The 24,927-nt window shown below is 37.1% G+C and overlaps 1 protein-coding gene across 3 annotated transcripts; it reads right to left on the bottom strand.

Moving 5' to 3' along the window:
* Positions 1-1,592: 1,592 nt before the first annotated feature.
* LOC125275508 (interaptin-like) lies at positions 1,593-24,268 on the bottom strand. Of its 3 annotated transcripts, none has more exons than XM_048202501.1 (8): positions 24,194-24,268; positions 23,520-23,615; positions 23,207-23,266; positions 22,415-23,050; positions 21,161-21,766; positions 17,975-20,356; positions 2,596-3,225; positions 1,593-2,473 (listed from the first exon to the last, which is right to left on the bottom strand). In XM_048202501.1, the coding sequence occupies exons 2-8, from the start codon at positions 23,539-23,541 to the stop codon at positions 1,707-1,709; spliced, it is 5,103 nt and encodes a 1,700-aa protein (XP_048058458.1). In that variant the 5' UTR covers positions 23,542-23,615; positions 24,194-24,268; the 3' UTR covers positions 1,593-1,706. The 3 variants fall into 3 exon arrangements, with proteins under 3 accessions (XP_048058458.1, XP_048058459.1, XP_048058460.1); XM_048202502.1 differs by having other exon boundaries at positions 17,975-20,350; XM_048202503.1 differs by lacking the exon at positions 23,207-23,266.
* Between the last annotated feature and the right edge of the window lie 659 nt (positions 24,269-24,927).

The raw sequence follows: 24,927 nt of genomic DNA, 5'->3' as shown, positions 1-24,927 counted from the left end.
TTTTCTCAGAGTTTCTTCATTTCTCTGTTTTTTTTGTTGCTGCTCTTTTCTCTTTTTAGAGCCACTGTCATATTTTCTTAGGCCTACATTTTCGTTCGACATGGTGATGATGTCCTGTATTTACTGCGTGTCCTCTGTGAATCTTGATTTGTGTGTGGCAACGATGCTCTACGTAGGCATAATTACCTCGATCATATCTTGTTTTAAAATGCAAAATAAATTTTTCTCGGGGGTCCCCTAGTGTTCGGGGCCCTGGGCTGCAGCCCATGTTGCCCATTAGGATAACGCGGTCCTGGTCGGATTAGTGTTTACATTGGCAATTTTATCACCAAACCAAAAGATACCGAACCTTAAGGCATAGGAATACATTCACAACGTGATTGGACTGCTTTTTTTGAGACGGAACTTACCAAACATCCAAAACAATGCTGTGTGCTGAGGTAAATGAGCTTGTTGTTTGTGCGTAGCCTGTATATGATGGTATATTGGTCAGCTGGGAACTCGTGAAGTAGTCAATACAGTGGTGGGAATCCAACCATCACACACTCACACACAAACGATCTGCTGCGTGGAGACGTGTGTCTGATGCCTGTGATGGGCAAACTCGCAACTATGACAAGAAAAACCGAAATGCGAAATGCGATGAGACTCATCTTTTCAGCGTTCGTGTTTGGTGCACACCAGGGTTCAGATGGCAGCGTTCACACATTCGCCTTAACCGAGCAATTGCACCAGGGTTCGAACCAATCATGACAAGTGTGAACGCACCTTAACAAGAAGCGACACTCAATAGAACGTTTCATTGAAACACCGGCGTCCGGCAGCCACCCTGTGTTTCCGCCATTTTGTGGTGAAAGCGAGTTGTCAGTCCACTAGTTTCTATGGAAAAATCAGCTGCTTTGTTCAGAAAACCTTTGCTCTCTAGAAACCCAGTCAGTTTGGGTTAAAAATTCTTTGAAGTTCAAGTATTAGCACTATAAACACTGAATTAATACCAACATATGAAATTAAGGACATACATCAGAAAAATTGGGAATTTTGGACAATAAATATATGCTTGATCTTGGAGTTTTGTCTAATGTCTGTTAAAGCAAAATTGTCTGAATGAGAAGCGCTTTATTTGACATTCGGCTATATTATATTTTATTAAAATACAGTATGTGAGCACAAATTAGGAGAGAAAACACATTAGGAAAGCAGAATGCAACCGACGTGATGACATCACGAATATGCTAATTGATCCAAAATCCAGTCACTGTCTTCTCTTACACGATATGCTTCCGTTGTCTTTTGATTCACATTTTCATGCAAAATGTTACTGCAAAGCCCCCATGTGGTAAAAGAATACTGGAAATCTCTGAACATGTTCAGATTATGTCAGAAAAGTCCTGTATCCGAAAATCTCAGTGCATCTCAAGTGTGTGGATGTGTACGGGATTCCCCACACTTGACTGGGAAATTTACACACACGGTCATATACCTCAAGTTTTACTGAAATTTTCAATGTCCGATTAAACCCGGAAATTAGACTTTTCATTCAGTGTATCCAGTAATATATTTCTTACAGCATTTAGAAATCTTTGACAGAGATTGAATCAAACACCGAAATAGCTTAGCAAAGTATTTATGAAAGCATGAGGTGAATGAATAGAAGTGACTGAGACGTAATTAGTTTGTCAGTAGTCTTTGGTGTTTAATGAGGTTTTTCACTGAATCACACACTCTCTTTTTTTCCTTGAAGCTCCAGCTGCAAGTTGAAACTTTATATGACTGATGCTCTTAGCCTCCTTTATAGCAATCTCCTGAATGTGTTTCTCTGTTTCCTTAAACATGTCATTGGTGAAGTGTGTCCCTCCATTTTCTTCCACCATCTTCTCTATTTTACTGATCAGATCTCTAAACTGTGGGAAACTGGCAGACTTGTTGTCTAAACAGAAGAATCTGTTTCCACAACTCTGTACAAGTTCTTTAAGATCTGCATTACCATTCTGTAGAAACTGCTCAATGGTTTTATTTTCTTTCTCTAACTGATCTTTATGAGTGAAGATGATCATGGTGTATTTTTCCATCTCTTCTCCAAACACTTCTTTGAGCTCCTTTATTGTATTTTTCTCCTCCTCAGTGAATCGACCCACTTTAATCACAATAAGAAAAGCGTGTGGTCCAGGTGATGAGTAAGTTATGCATTTCACTATTTCAGATTTAATCTCCTCCTCACTGAGTACATTATCATAAAGTCCAGGTGTGTCGATCACTGTGATCTCTTTACCCATTCTCACTGTAGTTTCTGACTGACACTGTTTTGTGTGAGAGGTTGAACTGATAGAGGATTCAAACCTTTTCCTGCCGATGATGGTGTTTCCAGTGGCACTTTTCCCAGATCCAGTTTTTCCCAGCAGAAGCAGCCTGATCTGATCTTTCCTTTCAGGAATAAGAAGCTCATCTGGATCTTCAGCTGGAGACTTTCCTGAAACTATAGATCAAATCAAATCAGTAATAAAACACACAAACAGGGATTCTTCCCAGATCAAATCACAATATGTCTGTTATGAAAGTCATCAATAATGTAATAAATAAAAATATTTAAAAACTTACAATTTATACAATCTTTTTTGCTGTCATTCCTTCTCATTAGTTCCATGATGAATTTCCCTCTGTTCTCCATCATCATTCCTTCAATCTTCTGCAGCAGTTCTTGTTTCTGATCGTCATATTTACTCCTGTTATTGAAACAGTGAAACTTTCCTCCACATTCAGTCACCAGCTGCTGGAGATCTGCATGATCTTGTAGATATTCATCAATGGTCTCATCCAGATCCTCCAGATCATCCTCATGTGTGAACAGAATCATGATGTACTTCTGAACTTCAGGACCAAATAAACACTTAATAAAATACAGGATCTTTTCTTCATATTGCACAGGTTCCTCTAGAGGAACGGTGAGCAGAACTGCACTGAGACCTGCTGAACATAGAGAGACCAGCTGCTCTTTCATCATCTCCAGCTGCTCTTTATTCAGATCTGGATCCAGGAGATCTGGACAATCAATCACATGCACCTGCTTCTCTCCTATCTGTGTTTTAGCCTCACACACTTCAGACTCATGTTTCTTAATTTTAAACCTTCTTTCTGCCAGTATAGTGTTTCCAGATGAGCTTTTCCCAGAACCCTTTCTGCCCATCAGAAGAATCTGGATCACTGGATCATCTGGACTGGAGCTGATCTCTGATGAAAGAGACATAAAATATTATTCTAAATATGAAATTATGATTATGAAGTTATGATATGACTTTACTGTCATTCATCTCATTAAGATAGGATTGATTATTAATTAACTAATTCATTAATTTAGAAATGTATAATAAAACAACAGGAAGACTTGCAGCACAACACTTTGAAAGGAAAATTATAGATACTGGCAAATTTTTTGTTCCTTGAACAGTTCATTAGAAATGGGAATTGTCTCATGTATACTGCCCCACAAAGGCAAAGTGCAGTAACTACGCAAACACTGAAACTGAGAAAAAAGCCTTTAAAGTTTTTACACCAGCCAGATTAGTGGTAATGCATTCATGTAATGCCTTCTCGGGAAGAATTTTTTTTAAAAGGCATGAAAATGGGTCAGGGGTGAAAAAGGTGAGAAGGATATTACTCCTCTAGGGGGGTCCGGGGGCATGCTCCCCCGTAAGAAAATTTTAAATATTCCATATTTTAAAGCATCAATCTGATGCATTTTGAGATGCTTTTTTTGCCAACCTGGGGAGAGCTGGAGAAACTTAACTTCAGCCATGAGTCAAAAAATTATTATGGCCTCCTTACTAAGTATTATGAAGGGGGATCGAGGGAATATTTACTGGTGTCGATTTTCAGTCTCTTTTTAATGATAGGCTTTATGCATCTGTCAATCATTCCCACTTGCTATTTGGGGGAAGAACCTATCACTGTGATCGGTTGAACTCTTCTTCTTTTGCTGTTGCTTGATTTGAGGACTGCACGTGCACAGAGGCGTCACCAGGTTTTTGCGTAGTTTAGAGTGACAAATCGTACCAGCGTACTTTGAAGTCAAAATGCGTATCCGCTACGCAAATTGCGTACAGGTTGGCAGGTCTGCTTATTGATAGAACGGTGGACCACTTTACCTTCTGCCTTGTCAGTCCCCTCACCTCAAAATCTACCTCCTCAAAAACGGTAGCGTTAGCTAATAATTTTTCCACCAGAGCTTTAGCTAGCTGGCTAACGTTGCGTTCTCTCCTGCTGTGTTCAATGACTCAATTCATCAAGCTGTAGCTAACGTTAGCTAAGTCTATGTCAACAGAGCTCCTGGGTAACTTAACTTAGATATACCAGAAAATATTAATATTACTGAAACCATCCAGGGCCGGATTGGGACTAATTTTCAGCCCTGCAGTTTCATGCCTTAGACCGGCTCGCTTTAATTCACGACTGACTATATTAAAATAATGTAATTAAAACCTCAGTATATAAGTCTGCAATAGTGCACTGTTCTCTACAGCCTTGTAAATTTGCATTTTTCAAAAATATCTTCAAATACCCATGATAATACAAATGATAGTACAAAAATGATAGTAAAATTTGATATAAAGTTATTTTTATAGTTATAATAATGATTTTATAATGTGAACCACTGATTAATTCTCTAGCCATCTAGTGGCTGTAGTTAAAAATTTATGTTATTTTAATTTTTATTTAATTAAGTGTTTGCTTTCCAGTAGATGGCAGTAATTGTCCACTAAACCCAGGCACATTTTTCATGTCTATCATTATGAATGAAATTTAGAAATGTAGATCTTTATTAAAGTGAATTTAACATAAAAATTTGCTATTTTATATAAATGTATATACTTCAATTATTACAAATTGGGGCAAATAAGTAAAACAAAATACCATAAACAAATCCTACAAAATTGCCCAACTTTACAGTAAAATATTAAAGTAGGCTATTAAGTTTGTTTAAAAAAAAAGTTACATGTTACAAAATCACATTTTACTCTCTGGTTAAGCTAGTTGGACAGAAAAATTAATATTGTTGACCAATGTGTAATAGCATAGCAAGCAAAATAACATAAGTGATAGGCCATATATTTTATTATTTGTCTACTATTATTACAATATGATTAAGCTGCATACATGCCTTTATCTTTTACGGAAGCCCTGAACCGCATGGTGGAAAAAAAAAAAAAAACTTGGTAGGGAGGAAAAAAAAAAATCGAAAAGTTATCTCGTTATTTCAACATAATAAGTCGTTATAACGACATAATATCTCGTTATTTCAACATAATAAGTCGTTATAACGACATAATATCTCGTTATTTCAAGATATTAAGTCGTTATAACGACATAATATCTCGTTATTTCAACATAATAAGTCGTTATAACGACATAATATCTCGTTATTTCAACATAATAAGTCGTTATAACGACATAATGTCTCGTTATTTCAACATAATATCTCGTTATTTCAAGATATTAAGTCGTTATAACGACATAATATCTCGTTATAACGACATAATATCTCGTTATTTCAACATAATAAGTCGTTATAACGACATAATAAGTCGTTATTTCAACATAATAACTCTTTATTATCTATCAAGTATGATAAAGGACGTGCCCGTGTTAACGTCCCCAGTGGCGCAATGTTAAAATATTGGACCGCCAGTCTAGCTTTTACTGCGATCGCCGCGGTTCGAATCCGCCTTTTGCCGAGTTCGTTCTTCTCTAGTTTCACTTCACATATCAAAAAAGGCATTTATTTTCAATAGAAATTAAAGCAATGTTATAAAAGTGCAAATAACCTGCCTAACGAGTGTTTAATAAAATTCAAAGTATTTATTGGGCAGGATTAGCAGCATGTTCGATATTACCCACTAGAGGGCAGAATAAGACAGGGAATCAATTAAACAGCGCAATAGTTATGTTGAACTACTGTTACAATTTGGTGCTCCAAAATCCCAGAGGTTTATCATGGGAATTTGCGTTCATCCCAGGCTAACCTTTATTGAGGTTAAATTTATTAGACCATAAATTTATTAGACATCCTATTTATACTAAATGACAATAGCAGCATTTTCACGATATGCTATTTATACTAGGTGAAAATAGCGATATATTCTATTGACACCATGTAAAAGTAGCTTATCAGTTCTTTGCAAGAAGTGTAAATAGTATTTAGATGCTGTAGGCTGGTATTGGCAGATACTATTTGTACCTCAGTATTTTTGTACAGGATGCAATAATATCATATAGAGTGATTATATTTATTAAAATTATTAAATGGATGCTGCATTATTGGGAGAAAAAAAACCCTCCACTTTCCACCAACCCTACTCAATGAACACTTTTAATATTATTAAACACTTGTTCACATTTTATTTCCACTTTTTGAACATTATTTTCATTTTATTGAAAATGTATATGATGAGAAAATAGGAGTGAGCTCTATTATTGGGTGAGCTCTGCAAAATGCTGATTCGACCCTGCAGCGATCGCTGTAAAAGCCAAAATCTGAAACCCTACATTCTATTGTTACGCCACTGAATACATCGAATTACAACTGTCCCTTTTTAAACTTCAGTGGCCCAACCAGACATTGGAACTATACTGTAAAGAGTGTTTGTCAACAAGGGACGCTATTTGCACTTACTGTAAATAGACACTCTGTGTCCTATTATTTCAATATATTAGCACATATTTTGATTTTTATATCTTTAGAAAATATTACAAAGCAGTTTGTTTGCAAACCCAGAATAATAATAAAAAAAAACCCGCTTAAAAACGTTTTTGGCCCCTGGACTAGTGCATCTCTATGTTTTATTATAGTTCAAATCAGATTGGACACCGGGCTGTAAGTTTGACACCCCTGACATTTGCACTGTAAATTGTTTTATTTACTATGGTCTAATAAATTTAACCTCAATGAAGGTTAGCCTGGGATGAACGCAAATTCCCATGATAAACCTCTGGGATTTTGGAGCACCAAATTGTAACAGTAGTTCAACATAACTATTGCGTTCTTTAATTGATTCCCTGTCTTATTCTGCCCTCTAGTGGGTAATATCGAACATGCTGCTAACCCTGCCCAATAAATACTTTTAATGTTATTAAACACTCGTTAGGCAGGTTATTTGCACTTTTATAACATTGTTTTAATTTCTATTGAAAATGAATGCCTTTTTGATATGTGATGTGAAACTAGAGAAGAACGAACTCGGCAGAAGGCGGATTCGAAACCGCGGCGATCGCAGTAAAAGCTAGACTGGCGGTTCAATACTTTAGCGTTACGCCACTGGGGACGTTGATAGGGTAACCTCCTTTATCATACTTGATAGATAATGAAGAGTTATTATGTTGAAATAACGACTTATTATGTCGTTATAACGACTTATTATGTTGAAATAACGAGATATTATGTCGTTATAACGACTTATTATGTTGAAATAACGAGATATTATGTCGTTATAACGACTTAATATCTTGAAATAACGAGATATTATGTCGTTATAACGACTTATTATGTTGAAATAACGAGATATTATGTCGTTATAACGACTTATTATGTTGAAATAACGACTTATTATGTCGTTATAACGACTTATTATGTTGAAATAACGAGATATGTCGTTATAACGACTTATTATGTTGAAATAACGAGATATTATGTCGTTATAACCAGGGCCGCATTAAGACTACAAGGGGCCCCTGGGCTTTACCTCTTGAGGGGGCCCTTCATCCATCAGCACTATTACCTACATTCAGGGGTTAAATTGGGCCGGGGCCGTCCGGGGCTGAGTCCCGGCACATAGGCTTACGAGGGCTCGACATACGCTTGTCCGGGACTGCGGGACAAGTGGATTTTTTGAAGTGAAAGAGAATTTTACTTGCCTGACCAGATAAGTAGCTTGATTAAAATGTCAATAACAACCAAAACGCGAGAATGATTAATCTAGCTTAAGTGGCGACTGATAGTGGATGTACTGGCGGTGATATTGCGCTGTTGAGGATCACGTAACCTCTTGAGGAGAATTCAAAACAAATGAGCTCTGCTCACACAAAGAAACTCAGTTATCATGTTGCAATAAAAATTCAATGGGGTTTAGCTTGCTATTTACGACATATGATAAAGTTAAGCATCACACGACCGAAAGTGCTGAATTCCTGAATATCACCTCAATTGAAATTGACACTAATTTCATACAACAGTTCAATAAACAAGTAGTTAATATCAATCACTTACGTTTTAGATGCAATATGCCTGTTTTTTGTGCTATTGTAGCAGCGAAAATAGTTCCAAACAAAGCAGAAGCACCGCATCTCGCAGCTGTGCTCAGCCGTTTTGAATGATTCAGCGTTTTGAACGAATCGGTTGAGTGAAGATTCAATCGCCCATTCATAAACAACTGCTTTATTCTTGATTCAGAGTGAATCGTTTGAATAAATGACTCAGTGGCTCACTCATTAAGACGGTCACTTGCCGCCATCTACTGGCGGTTTAATTTCATGTTTAAAAGTATAAATTTCCCACCTGCATTTATTTGTTTATTCAAAAATATTTAAAGAATCTCATAACATTATTGAACGCAGTTGTACTTTTTCAGTGTAAATTATTTAATTTGGTAACAGCCCTATAGTGTCTTACTATTTTAATTTATAAAATGTAAGAATATGAAATAAAAGATAAAAGATTTGAATAATAATTAATAATTGTTTTCCCCCAGACAAGCTACTTTTTTACTCTGACAAGTAAATGACCAATTTAGTTGTCCAAAGGACAAACACAAAACCAGGCTTAATGTCGAGCACTGTATTTTATATTTATATTCTGTCCTTTAATGGTAGCATCACTCTTATATTTGATACTGACACAAAGGAGAAGGCACAGGCCTACAGAAATATTTTATTGTCATCAGATGTAGCTTTCACACTACCAGCATCTACAGAATGATTTTGATCAGCATTTTATTGTTCATAGCAGAGGGCTCTCTCAACTTGTTATATTTTAGTTTGTCAAATGATACGATTTTGTAGTCTTTGCATACACATGCACTCCTCGAAAGCCTGAAACCACAGAGTCCAGTCTCAGTGTTTGAAGGCGGGTCAAAATAGATGTTGTTCGCGAGCAACCGGCTGCCATTACGCACATTTTTACATTGTTATGTAGGTTTGTAACAGAAAGTGAGACTGGAATTGCTGAAGACTCATTTCGGCAGTTAAGAATCAATTAATTCTTTAAGGCAAAAATTACTTTTTTAATCCTGCACTTTGATCTTTAAAACAATGTGACAAAAACACACGCAAGTTCGACCCAAATGTTTAATGTCATGATTGTTACCATTAGTATTTGCATTAGTTTATATCCAGCTGGTCGCTTTTATCGATTCGTTATGCAGCAAAGTTGCATAATTAAAACTAGTGTCATGAGAAAGCAAACTGTATCGTTATGCAGCAGACATATCAGAAATGCATTCGATATCAGTTCTCTTTTATCATCACTGTAATACAATACAAATCTTATTTAAATAATAATCAGTGTTCTAAAATGGAAGCAAATAATGTATACATACATACAATATGTGTCTAATGTCAATGCTATGGCCTTTGTGTATATAGATATTTAAAGATGGTCATCTTTAAGCATGACTTGATTTATATGAAATGGTAAGACTTTATAATAAGATTCCATCTGTAAGGTTAATAAAAGTATTGTTCATTGTTAATTTCAACATTTCAACATTTTACCTCATTGAACGTTTTCAGAAACTGTATTTTTGCATGATTTGTATTTTTATTGGACTACTAACGACTGCAGGGTTCAGTGAGTGAAGGGTCGCACATCGGTCGATAAGTGTAGCGCCGCACCACGTCTTTAAAAATCGAACACATTGTCTTCTTTGGGGCTGTTCACACAGAACGCGCTTTTCTGCGCTACTTTTTCTTTGGTTTTCTATGTAAGCATGCGCTAGAAGGACGTGCAGAACCGTTGCGCTCGCGTCTTGATGCATGACATGGCGTTCTAAAGCCATGAAACAGTTCAGCTAAGTTAAAAAAAAAGTTTTAAAAAGCGTCTCGAGACCTTGCGGCTTCCCCCATTCCACTGCCCGCGTCTCGCATTTTTCAAAGCAAAAACGCGTAGCAGCATTTGGTTTCTCACTGGGTCTGTCCGCGTTGTCCAGATACTGATACTTAGTTGCTTGCTGCTAGACGTGGCGTGTCGTAATGAACTTCACGCGCAGAACAGCACATGTATTAAAATCAAAGCGTTGTTAAAGCGACAGTCATCACATTATAAAATGCGGTTATATTTTTTCCGGCATCACCGGGGCCCTCCCTCAGCCCGGGGCCCTGGGCTTAAGCCCAGGTAAGCCCGTGCATTAATGCGGCCCAGGTTATAACGACTTATTATGTTGAAATAACGACTTATTATGTTGAAATAACGAGATATTATGTCGTTATAACGACTTAATATCTTGAAATAACGAGATATTATGTCGTTATAACGACTTATTATGTTGAAATAACGAGATATTATGTTGAAATAACGACTTAATATCTTGATATAACGACATAATATCTCGTTATTTCAACATAATAACTCTTCATTATCTATCAAGTATGATAAAGGAGGTTCCCCTATCAACGTCCCCAGTGGCGTAACGCTAAAGTATTGAACCGCCAGTCTAGCTTTTACTGCGATCGCCGCGGTTTCGAATCCGCCTTTTGCCGAGTTCGTTCTTCTCTAGTTTCACATCACATATCAAAAAGGCATTCATTTTCAATAAAAATTAAAACAATGTTATAAAAGTGCAAATAACCTGCCTAACGAGTGTTTAATAACATTAAAAGTATTTATTGGGCAGGGTTAGCAGCATGTTCGATATTACCCACTAGAGGGCAGAATAAGACAGGGAATCAATTAAAGAACGCAATAGTTATGTTGAACTACTGTTACAATTTGGTGCTCCAAAATCCCAGAGGTTTATCATGGGAATTTGCGTTCATCCCAGGCTAACCTTCATTGAGGTTAAATTTATTAGACCATAGTAAATAAAACAATTTACAGTGCAAATGTCAGGGTGTCAAACTTACAGCCCGGTGTCCAATCTGATTTGAACTATAATAAAACATAGAGATGCACTAGTCCAGGGGCCAAAAACGTTTTTAAGCGGGTTTTTTTTTAATTATTATTCTGGGTTTGCAAACAAACTGCTTTGTAATATTTTCTAAAGATATAAAAATCAAAATATGTGCTAATATATTGAAATAATAGGACACAGAGTGTCTATTACAGTAAGTGCAAATAGCGTCCCTTGTTGACAAACACTCTTTACAGTATAGTTCCAATGTCTGGTTGGGCCACTGAAGTTTAAAAAGGGACAGTTGTAATTCGATGTATTCAGTGGCGTAACAATAGAATGTAGGGTTTCAGATTTTGGCTTTTACAGCGATCGCTGCAGGGTCGAATCAGCATTTTGCAGAGCTCACCCAATAATAGAGCTCACTCCTATTTTCTCATCATATACATTTTCAATAAAATGAAAATAATGTTCAAAAAGTGGAAATAAAATGTGAACAAGTGTTTAATAATATTAAAAGTGTTCATTGAGTAGGGTTGGTGGAAAGTGGAGGGTTTTTTTTCTCCCAATAATGCAGCATCCATTTAATAATTTTAATAAATATAATCACTCTATATGATATTATTGCATCCTGTACAAAAATACTGAGGTACAAATAGTATCTGCCAATACCAGCCTACAGCATCTAAATACTATTTACACTTCTTGCAAAGAACTGATAAGCTACTTTTACATGGTGTCAATAGAATATATCGCTATTTTCACCTAGTATAAATAGCATATCGTGAAAATGCTGCTATTGTCATTTAGTATAAATAGGATGTCTAATAAATTTATGGTCTAATAAATTTAACCTCAATAAAGGTTAGCCTGGGATGAACGCAAATTCCCATGATAAACCTCTGGGATTTTGGAGCACCAAATTGTAACAGTAGTTCAACATAACTATTGCGCTGTTTAATTGATTCCCTGTCTTATTCTGCCCTCTAGTGGGTAATATCGAACATGCTGCTAATCCTGCCCAATAAATACTTTGAATTTTATTAAACACTCGTTAGGCAGGTTATTTGCACTTTTATAACATTGCTTTAATTTCTATTGAAAATAAATGCCTTTTTTGATATGTGAAGTGAAACTAGAGAAGAACGAACTCGGCAAAAGGCGGATTCGAACCGAGGCGATCGCAGTAAAAGCTAGACTGGCGGTCCAATATTTTAACATTGCGCCACTGGGGACGTTATCAGGGGAACGTCCTTTATCATACTTGATAGATAATAAAGAGTTATTATGTTGAAATAACGACTTATTATGTCGTTATAACGACTTATTATGTTGAAATAACGAGATATTATGTCGTTATAACGAGATATTATGTCTTTATAACGACTTAATATCTTGAAAAAACGAGATATTATGTTGAAATAACGAGATACTATGTCTTTAACGACTTATTATGTTGAAATAACGAGATATTATGTCGTTATAACGACTTATTATGTTGAAATAACGAGATATTATGTCGTTATAACGACTTAATATCTTGAAATAACGAGATATTATGTCGTTATAACGACTTATTATGTTGAAATAACGAGATATACATATAGTAATATATAGTAATTCTCCCAGTGCTCCCGATTAGCCAATCCGGGCCTGAAACCATCACTCACCAAATTCAGTCAGGTAAATCGCCGAAGCCAGGCATGCTTTCAGCTTTTGATGGTGGTCTGCACTGGTGAGGCAAGGCCCTTCGCATTAATATTTCTATGCACTCGCGCTCCCTTCTGGCACGCGCACCTGTTCGCAGTTCACTGAATATTAATACACCCCCACCCCCCAAAAAAAAATAAATCTCATCGAATCTACACGATTCACGTAGGTCACCTATTTTGGTTTCAAAACGGCAAATTTTGCCGAAAGGTGAGGGATTTTCATGCCTTTTTTTTAGATAAAAACCATGACCACTGATGTTCACCCCCAAAATGTAGATAATGTACTCTCCCTTTAAATGACCTTAAACAACTAAAACACTATTGCAAAAGCAAAGCGCAGTATATACAAACTAAATGTGTTCATTCAATTGTCTTGTGTTTCTTACTACATGTTGATTGTTTTTATTACTTTAATAGTTTTAATGATGTTTCCATGTTGTGAATGTTAAAATTGCTCAGGCTAAACCTCAAGATTAAGAGGCATCTGCAATGCTCCTATTACCACAAAGTGTTTTGCTCATTTTATTTAAAAAGTAATCCATTACAGACTAAGGTTGCTTCACAAACAGTAGTTAAAAAACTGTATTGTTATGACCATGGGCAGTGCATGTGTGCCAAACACGGGCAAAGGAGTTTCTTTGAAAGGCTTGTAATGGACTGGAGCTCACGTTTACATCGGGAGAAATGGGAACACGGGGGAACTGCGATACGACCGCAAAGGGCAATTTCACTTCAAAGTGCACACCACTGATAAGCATTGTAAATGCAGTACTACTGTATACACATACCAATGAAACGTGCAGGTCTCCTCTTGTGCGTCCTCCTCACTGTGTCGCTGGTCGAGGCAATAATCACTTTCGTTTCGCTTTCAGATATCTTGTTTATAGATGCCATTAATGCATTACCTTTCTAGATGTAATTACTGAAATCAAAACAGTCCATAAACTATAAATCCTCATGAAAACTTCAGTCAAGCCAGCTTGCGTGTCAACCTAGGAGATCAGTCTCTTTACTGTGTGTGTCAAATTTCTCAGTTTCTGAATGGACGCCGGTTTGGCTTGATTGACAAAAGCTAATGTTCGGGCATGATTTATATACCATCGACCTGTTCTACAATGTTAGCACGCTTTGATCTATGGTTTGTAGATCACGTGTTTCAGCGTATTTCCTGTTCAGATCTACGACAAAACAGTTGATTATTTATTAACGAAAGCTCACAGAAACGTGAAAATGGTCTCATTTGAAAGAAAATATCCTAAGCTAAAAGATGATATATTGTGACTCATTGAAGCAGCCCTTATCAAAAGTGCGGGGGTCAATTTCCCTCTTTTCAAAACTGCGGGGGTCTTGACCCCCCGTCCCCTGTGTCAACGGCACGCCTGGAGTTACCCCTGTCACTACAATTGGATTAGCTGCCTGAAACGAGGAGAGATTTCTGAATCAAAAAACATCAACGTGATTATAAATCGGATTATCGTTATGTTGTCAGAGTGGATATTGCCTTCAATGGAGCAGTGCAGGTAGGCTGAAATATCTTTCTAATTTGCTAGCAGCTAGCTAGTTAATGTTAATTGATTAAATAGCTGTCAAGCTGTCAAACTAGTGGCGACGAAACAGACTGCAGGGTTGGCTCACGTCAGCAGTGTCTGTGTCCAAAGTTGCTCTGACACATCAAACCGGCGCTCGACCGCCAAGCAGCACATCCTAAGCACACAGCTAAAATAACGAAGGAGTGGCTTCACAACAACTCCGTGACTGTTCTTGAATGGCCCAGCCAGAGCCCTGACTTAAACCCAATTGAGCATCTCTGGAGAGACCTAAAAATGGCTGTCCATCAACGTTTACCATCCAACCTGACAGAACTGGAGAGGATCTGCAAGGAGGAATGGCAGAGGATCCCCAAATCCAGGTGTGAAAAACTTGTTGCATCTTTCCCAAAAAGACTCAAAAATAATGGCTGTATTAGATCAAAAGGTGCTTCTACTAAATACTGAGCAAAGGGTCTGAATACTTAGGACCATGTGATATTTTAGTTTTTCTTTTTTAATAAATCTGCAAAAATGTCAACAATTCTGTGTTTTTCTGTCAATATGGGGTGCTGTGTGTACATTAATGAGGAAAAAAAACTTAAATGATTTTAGCAAATGGCTACAATCTATCTATCTATCTATCTATCTATCTATCTACAGTGGGTATGGAAAGTATTCAGACCCCCTTAAATTTTTCACTCATAACATAGAGTGAAAAATTTAAGGGGGTATGAATACTTTCCATACCCACTGTAGATAGATAGATAGATAGATAGATAGATAGCAAGGTCCATAAAGACATGGATGAGCGAGTTTGACTGGCCTGCACAGAGTCCTGACCTCAACCCGACAGAACACCTTTGGGATGAATTAGAGCGGAGACCTTCTCGCCAACATCACTGCCTGACCTCACAAATGTGCTTCTAGACGAATGGTCAAAAATTCCCATAAACACACTCCTAAACCTTGTGGAAAGCCTTCCCAGAAGAGTTGTGGATTTGTCTGTTCAAGCACAAGACTAGAAAGAGAACTCAATATTTGTGCACACAAAAATCTTCTCACAGCACACCCGAGTTCTCTTTTATGGAAGAGGATTAGGGCCAAGCAATAATAAAAAAAATAAAAACCATCTCGAGATTAAAGTTGTTAAATTTCGAGAAAATGTCGTTAAATTATGAGAACAAATTGGTTAAATTATGACATTTTTCTCATAATTTAACAAATTTGTTCTCGTAACTTAATTACTTTTTTCTCGTAATTTAATGAGTTTATTCTCAACATTTTATTTAGACTTTTTTCTCGAAATTTAACAAGTTTTTTCTCGAAATTTAACAACTTTAATCTCGAGATGGTTTTATTTTTTTATTATTGCTTGGCCCTAATCCTCTTCACTACTCTTTTGCGTCTTTCGCTCGAATGTTTAAAATGGCAGGGTTTAAATGAGTTTAGTTTAAACACAGATAGCAACGTAAGCTGTTTAAGTCTCAACTGCTCTTGCACTATCAACACCAGGGTGATGATGGAGTAAATGACTGCTGATATTCGAGCATACTGCATTGAATAAAGTTTACAAAGAGAGACTTTTTTTTTTGATTTTCATTGTTGTAACATGTTAGGTAGACAGAAACATACATTAAGGGGGTCACACACCGGATGCGAAGCTCAGTGCCGCGCCACGTCTTTATGAGTGTACGCACATCGACGGCGACATTCGGCGCCTGTCCGTAGCTCCCAGCTACGAATCAGGAAGTTGTTCAAAATCCTGCTGTGCCACAGAGCGCCATGTACATTGTTTTAACATTAAATTTATATTATATGTCTCTCAAATCATTGTTAATGTACATACTGACTTCACCCTGTGCTGCAAGATACATTAGTTTTACATTCTTAGTTTAACAGCTTAAATAAAGTCTAAAAATGTATAATAAACGTAGCCTTTTCTTTCATTTTGCTCTATTGTGCCATTTTTCCATGTACACTAACCTCAATTAGAAATATTAAAACATAGGCATATGTAACGTTTCCCTGTTGATGTAAAACTCTCCCAAAATTAAGCATGCTCATCTGGTGTGTGATACCTGTGAGTTGTCTGAGACGTGACGCAGCGCTGTCACTGTCAAGGTTTGTCTGGCTTGTTGTAAAACGTGTTCTGTATTCTGCACTTCAGCATTTAGACATTAGACATTTATAGTCAAAGTGATATCAGCTATTTAATTTCTTTTGACTTCCAAGTGGTCCCTTTAGTGTAGGAAAAACCCACCATAATTCTTGTGTAAAAAAATCATGGCTATAGACAAATTAATGTTTTGAACAGTTATTAAGTTAGTAAATTGTAAGTCACACCAATCAGATGAGATACAGTTTGAATGCAAGTATAATAGGGTAATAGACTCATTTTATATATTATACATTTAATGGCCTTTTTTTGGGGGGGTTTTTCAACCGCCTAGAACCTCTTAAGAAACACACAACAAGGCTGTTTCGTCCCACTGCCTGGCCAGTCATCACAGTTATCTGTGTCTTTTCGAAAAGAAGTTTGGGCAATGAAAGTTGTCTTCTGAGGTGAAGAGGTCAACCTCTGCCCTCCCGAAGATCTCCCAGATTCTGAGAATCGTCTGGGGATGGAGCATCCACTCGTCCGAGGCGACATTGCTCCAAGATAGCATGTCTGCTCCCAGATTCAATTTGCCCAGTATGTTCGATGCTCTTAGCGATCGCAGCCTGGGCAGAGCTCATTCTAAGAGCCACTTGGACGCAGAAAGAATGTGTCATGTTCAGCTGAACATAAATGGGCATTGAACTCGCTCTCTCAGTGAGAGCATTCATCCTCAATGAACGCGGATTGCAGGGACAGGGCCGGCAAGTGACGCGCTGAGAGGCTCGGCATTTTAAGACAAACAATTATAAAATATGCTCTTATGCCCTAATTGTGAGAACCCTCATTCTCAATGAATGCGGCTTGCGGGACGAAACCGGCAAGTGACGCACTGAGAAACTCAGCAAACACGGCAGAAATAAAAAAAAAAATATAACATAGGTCTCACCCGAGATGGGGAAGAGTGTCATGTCATATTTATCAATGAATGTGGCTTGCGGGGGCGGGACCGGCAAGCGACACGCTGAGAGATTCGGCATTACAACAAACACCGGAGAAATGCACACTATCAGACTGAATATGTATCATGAGTCTCACCTAAGTCAGGGGAGAGCATCATGTCAAATCCAGCTGAGAGTCAGAATAAGCTCGTTGAGATGAGAGTTATCGTCCTCGACGAACACGGTTTGTGGGGGCGGACCCGGCAAATGGCGCGTTCGGAGGCACGGCATTTTTAAACAAACGCCAGCAAGAACACAAATAGAAAAAAAGCTCTGTATCTGTGGTGAACAGTTGCTAGAGAGCGACGGTCCACAGAGCGGGCGATCGCTGTGAAACACCCTGCCAATTTTGGCGGGCTTTAGTGCTGCATTGCCATAGGCTCGCGCAGCTCTGCAGCGGCATCATTGTTTCAAAGTTTTCCAGTTTGAGCCAATGGCCGTGCAGTTACACACAGTATGAGTGAAGTATCAAAAGGGAACTGATGGTTGTAAATGCTTGTGCGATCAGTTACTTGAGTTTGTCTATTAAAAAGTTTGTATTGCTTACGTTTTTGTTTCTCTTCTTCTCTTGTCTTTTCCTCTAGTTTCTGTTTCTCCCATTCCTCTCGTTCTCTTGACATCTCCTCACGCATCTTTTCCTCACTTTCTTCCTTTTCTTTCATTAGTGTTTTATATCCTTCTTCCAACTCTCTGAATTCTTCTTCTCTTCTCTTTCTCTCTTCATCATTTCTCTCTTTCTCTTCTTCTTGTTTCTTCATCAGTTCTTCTTTCTCTTTTACTTCTTTTTTATATTGTTCGTCTCTCTCATTAAACTCTTCTTCTCTTTTCTTCCTCTCGTTGTCTATTCTGTTCAGCAGTCTGTCTGTTTCTGTGTCGTATCTGATCTGAAGATTTTCTTTTTCTTTCTTCACATTCTCATTTTCTCGCCTCAGTTCCTCCATTTCATTTTGTAACATCTCATGCTCTCTCTTCATTTCATCTCGTATCTGCTCCTTTTCTTTCATTTCTCTTTTATATTGTTCTTCTTTCTTTCTGAATTCTTCTTCTCTTCTCTTTCTCTCTTTGTCATTATTCTGTCGTTCTTCCTCCATCATCATCTTCATTCTCTCTTTCTCTTCTTCATGTTTCTTCATCAGTTCTTCTTTCTTTTTCATTTCTGTTTGATATTGTTCTTCTCTCTCATTAAACTCCTCTTCTCTTCTCTTTCTTTCAGTTTCATGATTCTGTTTTTTATTCTCTATTCTGTCTATTTCCATCTGAAGATGGTCTTTTTCTGATTTTATTTTCTCCTTTTCTTGCCTCATTTCCTCCATTTCATATTTAAATGTCCCTCGTTCTCTCTCGATTTCCTCACAAATCTTTTCCTCACTCTCTTCTTTCTCTTTCAGTAGTGTTTTATATCGCTCTTCTATCGCATCTCTTTTCGTTCTCTCTGTTTCATGATTCTGTCTTTCACTCTCTATTCTGTTCATCAGTCTGTCTATTTCCATCTGAAGTTTTTCCTTATCTTTCTCTTTTTCCTCCTTCATTTCCTCTATTTCATGTTTAAAAGTCTCTCGTTCTCGTCTCATCTCGTCTCGTATCTCTCTCTGATGTTTCTCTTCTTTTCTTATTTCTCTTTTGAGTTCTTCTTCTTTTCTCTTTCTCTCTTTGTCCTGATTCTGTCGTTCTTCCTCCATCGTCATCTTCATTCTCTCTTTCTCTTCTTCATGTTTCTTCATCAGTTCTTCTCTTTCTTTGTTCAGTTTCTCCATCATCATCTTCATTTTGTTTTCTTCTGCTTCATGAAGACCTTCTTTCTCTTTCATTAATATTTTGTATCTTTCTTCTCTCTCATTAATCTCATCTTCTCTTTTCTTCCTCTCGTTCTCTATTCTGTTCATCAGTCTGTCTGTTTCTGTGCCGTATTTGATCTGAAGTTTTTCTATTTCTTTTTGTATTTTCTCTTTTTCTAGCATTAATTCCACCATTTCATGCCTAGATGTCTCTCGTTCTTGTCTCATCTCTTCTCGTATTTCTCTCTCTTTGTCTTTTATTTGTTTTTTATGTTGTTCTTCTCTTTCTTCACTTTTCTTCCTCTCATTGTCTGTTCTGTTCTTCAGTCTTTCTATTTCTGTGTCGTATTTGATTTGACATTTTTCCTTTTCTGTTTTTACTTTCTCTTTTTCTTGCCACAGTTGCTCAATTTCATTTTTAAATGTCTCTCGTTCTTGTCTGATTTCTTCTTGTAGTTTCTTCATCTCCTCTTCTCTTTCTCTGACTCTGTCCATCAGGATCTTCATCTGTTGTTCTTGTTTCTCTCTCTCCATCTCTCTGAACATCTTACATGAGTAGAAACTCCCTCCGTTCGCTGTCACCATGTTGTCCATCTTCTCCAGTAGATCAGACACCTGTGTTCGGTCTCCAGTCTGATTATTATTGAACACATGGAATCTGTTTCCACATGCTTCAATCAGATTCATCAGAGGAGATCCAGGTTTTCCTAGAAACTGTTTAATGGTTTGGTCCTTCAGATCATCTCCTCTGGTGAAGAGCACCATGGTGAACATTAAAGATTTCTCACCGAACGTCTCTTGGATGATCTTCACTGATGTTGCTTCTTCTCGAGTGAATCGTTGTCCTAAATTGAGCACAAGGATGAACACATGTGGTCCAGGCAGGATCATGGAGATGCAGTGTTTGATTTCTCTCTGGATCTCCTCATTACTCAGTTCAGTATCAAACAGTCCTGGAGTGTCGATCACAGTAACATGTCGGCCGTTGATTTCAGATGTTTCACTCCGACTCTCTTTGGTCACTGACTCATGAGATGTTTTTGCTGTAAACGCGTCTCTTCCTAAGATTGTGTTTCCAGTTGCACTTTTCCCAACTCCAGTTTTTCCCAGCAGCACAATCCTCACTTCATCTGTGTTTTCTCTTGAACCTGAAACTTAAAAACAGAACAAATCATACTGAAATTTAAGAAAACATCTTTATTAATTCAAGTGACTCAAAGATAAACAGGGGGATTGGAGTACAATAAGCACTTTTGACCCGTTTCCTTAGAAATGTTTTCATGGGTAACTGCTCTCAGTGCATGCAGGCAGCCCCCTCGAGAGATGCCTGGGCATGCTGCACTGCCATGTGTATCCCCGTCCATAATGAAACAAGGATAGAGATGAACACACTTCCTGAATTGCTGCTCACTCGCCATAATATAAATGAATGAATGATGGTAGACAGACAACAATAAATAAGACAGTGACGTCACCCGCCTATGACGTACCGTCTCCCTATTGGACAGATTTCAAATGTGCTTCACGACGACATCACGCTGAGGTGTTCCCATAGCGATTATGCACCGCGAGTTCCCTTGAAAGGGAACTGGAACTAGTCACAACACTTGCATTGTTATCATATTGTTGGTTTGATTACTTCTATCGTTGTCCTCATTTGCTCATCTGCTAAAAGATTAAATGTAAAAATAATAATATACTTTTCATGTGGAACACTAAAGCTTGACATTTTGACCTTGTTTGTTTTGCAATCGGAATGTTTACATTTAAAATTTTAAATGTTCGAATTTTACATTTTTTTTTTTACATTATAATGTTGAATGTTGCAGTTTTGCTGTTTTAAAATACAAATGCATAAAACACTTTTACTGCTGTAGAATTTAAATGTAAAATTCAAATTGTTTTGTCATTTTTCTAGCTCTAATGATTAAGACATGAACTGATTTTCTGCTCATTACCTTGTGTCAGTAAATGTGTTTCTAGTGAATTAATTTTCTTCTTCATCTCTTCATATTTCATCAGTTTTCTCATCTGCGCCTCCAGAAATGTCTCTGTGGAGAAAAACTCTCCTCTGTTTTCTTCCAGCATCTTCTCAATGTTCTCCATCAATGTGGACACTTGTGTGTTGGGACCAAAGAAATGATGTCGACCTCCAAATCTCTCAATGACAGACTGTGTTTCTTCATTGAGTTCTGCTGTCTGATGCTCTGAACTCTGCATTATGAGGATCATCATGTGTTTGTTGATTCTGGAGCTGAAGATCCTCTGGATCTCCTCCATTTCTGCTTTGTCTTCATTATTGAGAGGAGCATCAGGAATAATGAGGAGGAAAACATGAACTCCAGGATGACAGAGAGACACACAGCGGAGAGTCTGACGCATCACTTCCTCCTCTGAGAGACGAGTGTTGAACAGAGCTGGAAGATCCACCAGACTGATCTGATGTCCATGAAGATCCACATGTTTCTTCTCTCTTATTAGTTTTGATACAGAGTTCTTCAGTGTTTCATCACTTCCACACAGGAACATGTTCAGCTTCTGTTGTCTAGTGTCACTGACACCTCCTTAAACACAGAAACATGTGTTACGTCAACATATTTAGATATTGTCTGTGTCAGATTTCATTTCTATTGTAAACTGGAAGTCTGTAAACAGTTGATACTGTAGATTTCCGTTTTATGAATCAAGCTTTACTTAATCTTAAAAGAAATTATGAATCAAACAAACTTACAGCCTTATTTGTAGGCTTGTATGTTTAATATTTTAACTCAAATGTAGTATGTGATTTGATATCATTAACTACTATACAGTATGATACAAATCCTGACACATGCCGTGATTAACAGAACTCAATGATCGATTATGACTGAATCTTTGTGTTTGTCCAGTGTCTGACACTTCACATGATCAATTGTGTGTAAAAAACAGATGATTAGTCTGAGATGGACAGTAATGGATGAGTGTTTCTGAAACTACTGGTGACTTTTGAACAGCTCTTCTCTATCAGGCAGCACAGATTTTATTGATTTCATATTTAGCTAAATCAATCAGGTCTATATAAAGTTGACATTTTTGAGAGGAATCCTGTATTATACTAAAGTTGCTGTATTCACTGTTTTTGTTTTTCAGTTGTTGGACACTGACAGTTTTATGTCTCCTGTACACACTAAATACTGCAAATAAATCTTATTTTCTTATAAGAGTGTCCTCACCATCAGGATCTTCCTCTGTTCTGAGTGAAGCACAAGATCTGCTCAGATCTTCATCCACCAGTGTTTCTTCTGCATCATAATCACATGTGAGAAATTCTTCATTGTTTTCTCTGAGTATCTTCTCTAGTTGTTGAGATACTCCAGAGATCAGTCTCTTTATTTCATTATCGAGCTGAACATGTCCTCCTCCACACTCTGCAGTGAATTGATGAATTAATTCATTAGTTTTCACAGATGCTCCTTCATCAGTCTCTTCATCAGTCGTGATCACTATAGTGCGTTTAATTGCCTCTTCACTGAATTTCTCCAGCACATATTTCACTCTTGTCATGTCCTCCTCAGTGAAGTCTTTATACTGCAGTACGAGTATGAAGACATGAGGTCCTGGAGCAGACAGAGACACACACTCTCTCACTGTCTGTGTGATCTGATCATCTGAGATGTTTGTCTGGAGCAGCTGAGGACTGTTGATGATCATCACATGTCTGTCCTTCAATCTTCCTCTGAGTCTCTCTACAACATCTGGATGAGCTTCACTGTCAAACGCTGCTCGTCCCAACAGGAAGTTTCCCACTTCACTGTTTTCTGACACGCTCTTCCCCAGAAGAACAATCCTCAGAGGAGTCACATGACTCACTGAAACACAACATGTGTGATATTTACAATATAACACATACATCTTTCAATGCATCAATATCACCAGCAGAAATAGAAACACAGGCTTGTTTTAAAGGGACCAAGTTTGTCCACAATTACCACATGCTGTTAATCAATGTTCATGTAAAGACTTACTGTAGGGAGGGTCTCTCTCTTTGCTCCGTCTTCTCCTGCGAGCAGAACCATGAACAACAGCTGCAGAAACAAAGACACTTACTTTTGACTCTTGGATACAATAACTACTAACTGATAACAGGTTAACTAAAAAAAACACAAAACACAAGAACATTTTTAAAAAGTCAGATTGAATGATGAATAAATCTAGAAGACCAACACTGGTACACAGTGTTTCTATATGCACAAAACATGTTCAGTGTTTTATCAAGTATGAAGCACATCATTTCAATACTAAGTAGTTTAACAGTTTCAGTTATTCATAATCTCTGACCTCTGCTCTCTCTGCTGGACATGATGATATTGTGTTCTTTCTTCAGTCTTTAGTCCATCATCTTCTCTGACTCCTGACGTCTGTCTCTTCATCGTCCTGTCAGAGATTACACTCGTTTTACTTCATTAACACACACTAATGATCATCTTATCACACTGAGTGCAACATTAGATTTAATATGATAATACTTTAATATGCTGTTGTTTAAAACTATTCTGTATGGGAGTTTGTTTTCTCCAAATCACACATTAAATAAATCTCTACTCTTATAAAAACTGAATGATTGTTTTTGGATGCTGGTAAATCTGAGCATCTGATCACAATGATTTACTCAAAACATATTTGATTTAATCACAAAACAAGAGCTGTTTGAGAAATTAGTTTAGCAGCATGTTAGTTTAGCACAATTTTTAACAAAGATGTATGCAATAATGATGAAATCTTAACCTTCACACTTCATTACAACTACATTTAATTGCACACTTTACACTGAAAATATACTGAATCTTAAACACAATCTTGTAGTAAACATGAAAGTGAAACCATCTACTTCTGCAGTTCATACAGTTACAACTGCGCTCATAATTAATCTAAAATCATAATTTTGTGTTGTATATCATATTTACATGTTATACTATGCTCCACAAAGCCTGTTTTTAAAGTAAAAGCAATACCTGCATGTCGAGGTTTGTCATTCCCTTCATGAAAACAGGAAGAAACCTGTGTGGGCGGAGCCAATGACGTCACACCTTTACATGCACATGAAGCGTCCAATGAATGTGAGGAACATGAACATGTGATTTTCTACTCAGTGTGTTAATAAATTAACACAATACAGACATTTTGAACAAATTATTGAATAGCTTCAATTGACAGATAAAATATTATAGAATATTTCACTAAATTACTGTTAAATATTTGGTCAAATAAATGCAGCTTTTCTGAATCTTCTTTCAAAAACTTACAGACCCAGTAGTTTGAATGGTGTGTATATATTTTTTTAAAAATACATAATTTAAATTACAAATACATATTATATTTTCACTTTCGTTTAAAAATATCATAAAAGTTAAATTGAACACACATTATTTAATCAGTATCACAGAAACAGCTGTTTCAAAAGAGCTGTCATCCACTCGAGCAGGACTGAAGAAACAGCACTGAGTGAAATATACAGTCAAAAAAAAAAAATAAATAAATAAATAAAAAATTTAGAGAAATAGATTTTAAAAAAACATGTCTAAATAAAACAGTGGTTAAACTGTTCTCTCGAGGTGAGTGTCTCATTAAAATATTAATAGAAAGAAACCCTGGGAGAAATCAAAACTCATCTGGGGACTCCTCCTCCTGTGGAGTTTACTTACTTTTTAAAAGTTTATTTTTTCAAAGTTTACTTAGATTTTAAGAA

The sequence above is a fragment of the Megalobrama amblycephala genome, linkage group LG9 (assembly GCF_018812025.1).
Source record: "Megalobrama amblycephala isolate DHTTF-2021 linkage group LG9, ASM1881202v1, whole genome shotgun sequence".
In the NCBI taxonomy this organism is placed as follows: Eukaryota; Metazoa; Chordata; class Actinopteri; order Cypriniformes; family Xenocyprididae; genus Megalobrama; species Megalobrama amblycephala.
The sequence above is the reverse complement of the archived record's forward strand: the minus strand, read 5'-3'. Positions and strand labels throughout refer to the sequence as shown.

Excerpts from the sequence above, each read along its gene's own strand:
- LOC125275508 (XM_048202501.1), bottom strand. The coding sequence starts at position 23,541 with ATGTCCAGCAGAGAGAGCAGAG. Across the intron at positions 23,267-23,519 it reads GTCCAGCAGAGAGAGCAGAG|CTGTTGTTCATGGTTCTGCT; the intron begins GTCAGAGATTAT and ends TTGTTTCTGCAG. Across the intron at positions 20,357-21,160 it reads AACACATTTACTGACACAAG|TTTCAGGTTCAAGAGAAAAC; the intron begins GTAATGAGCAGA and ends TCTGTTTTTAAG.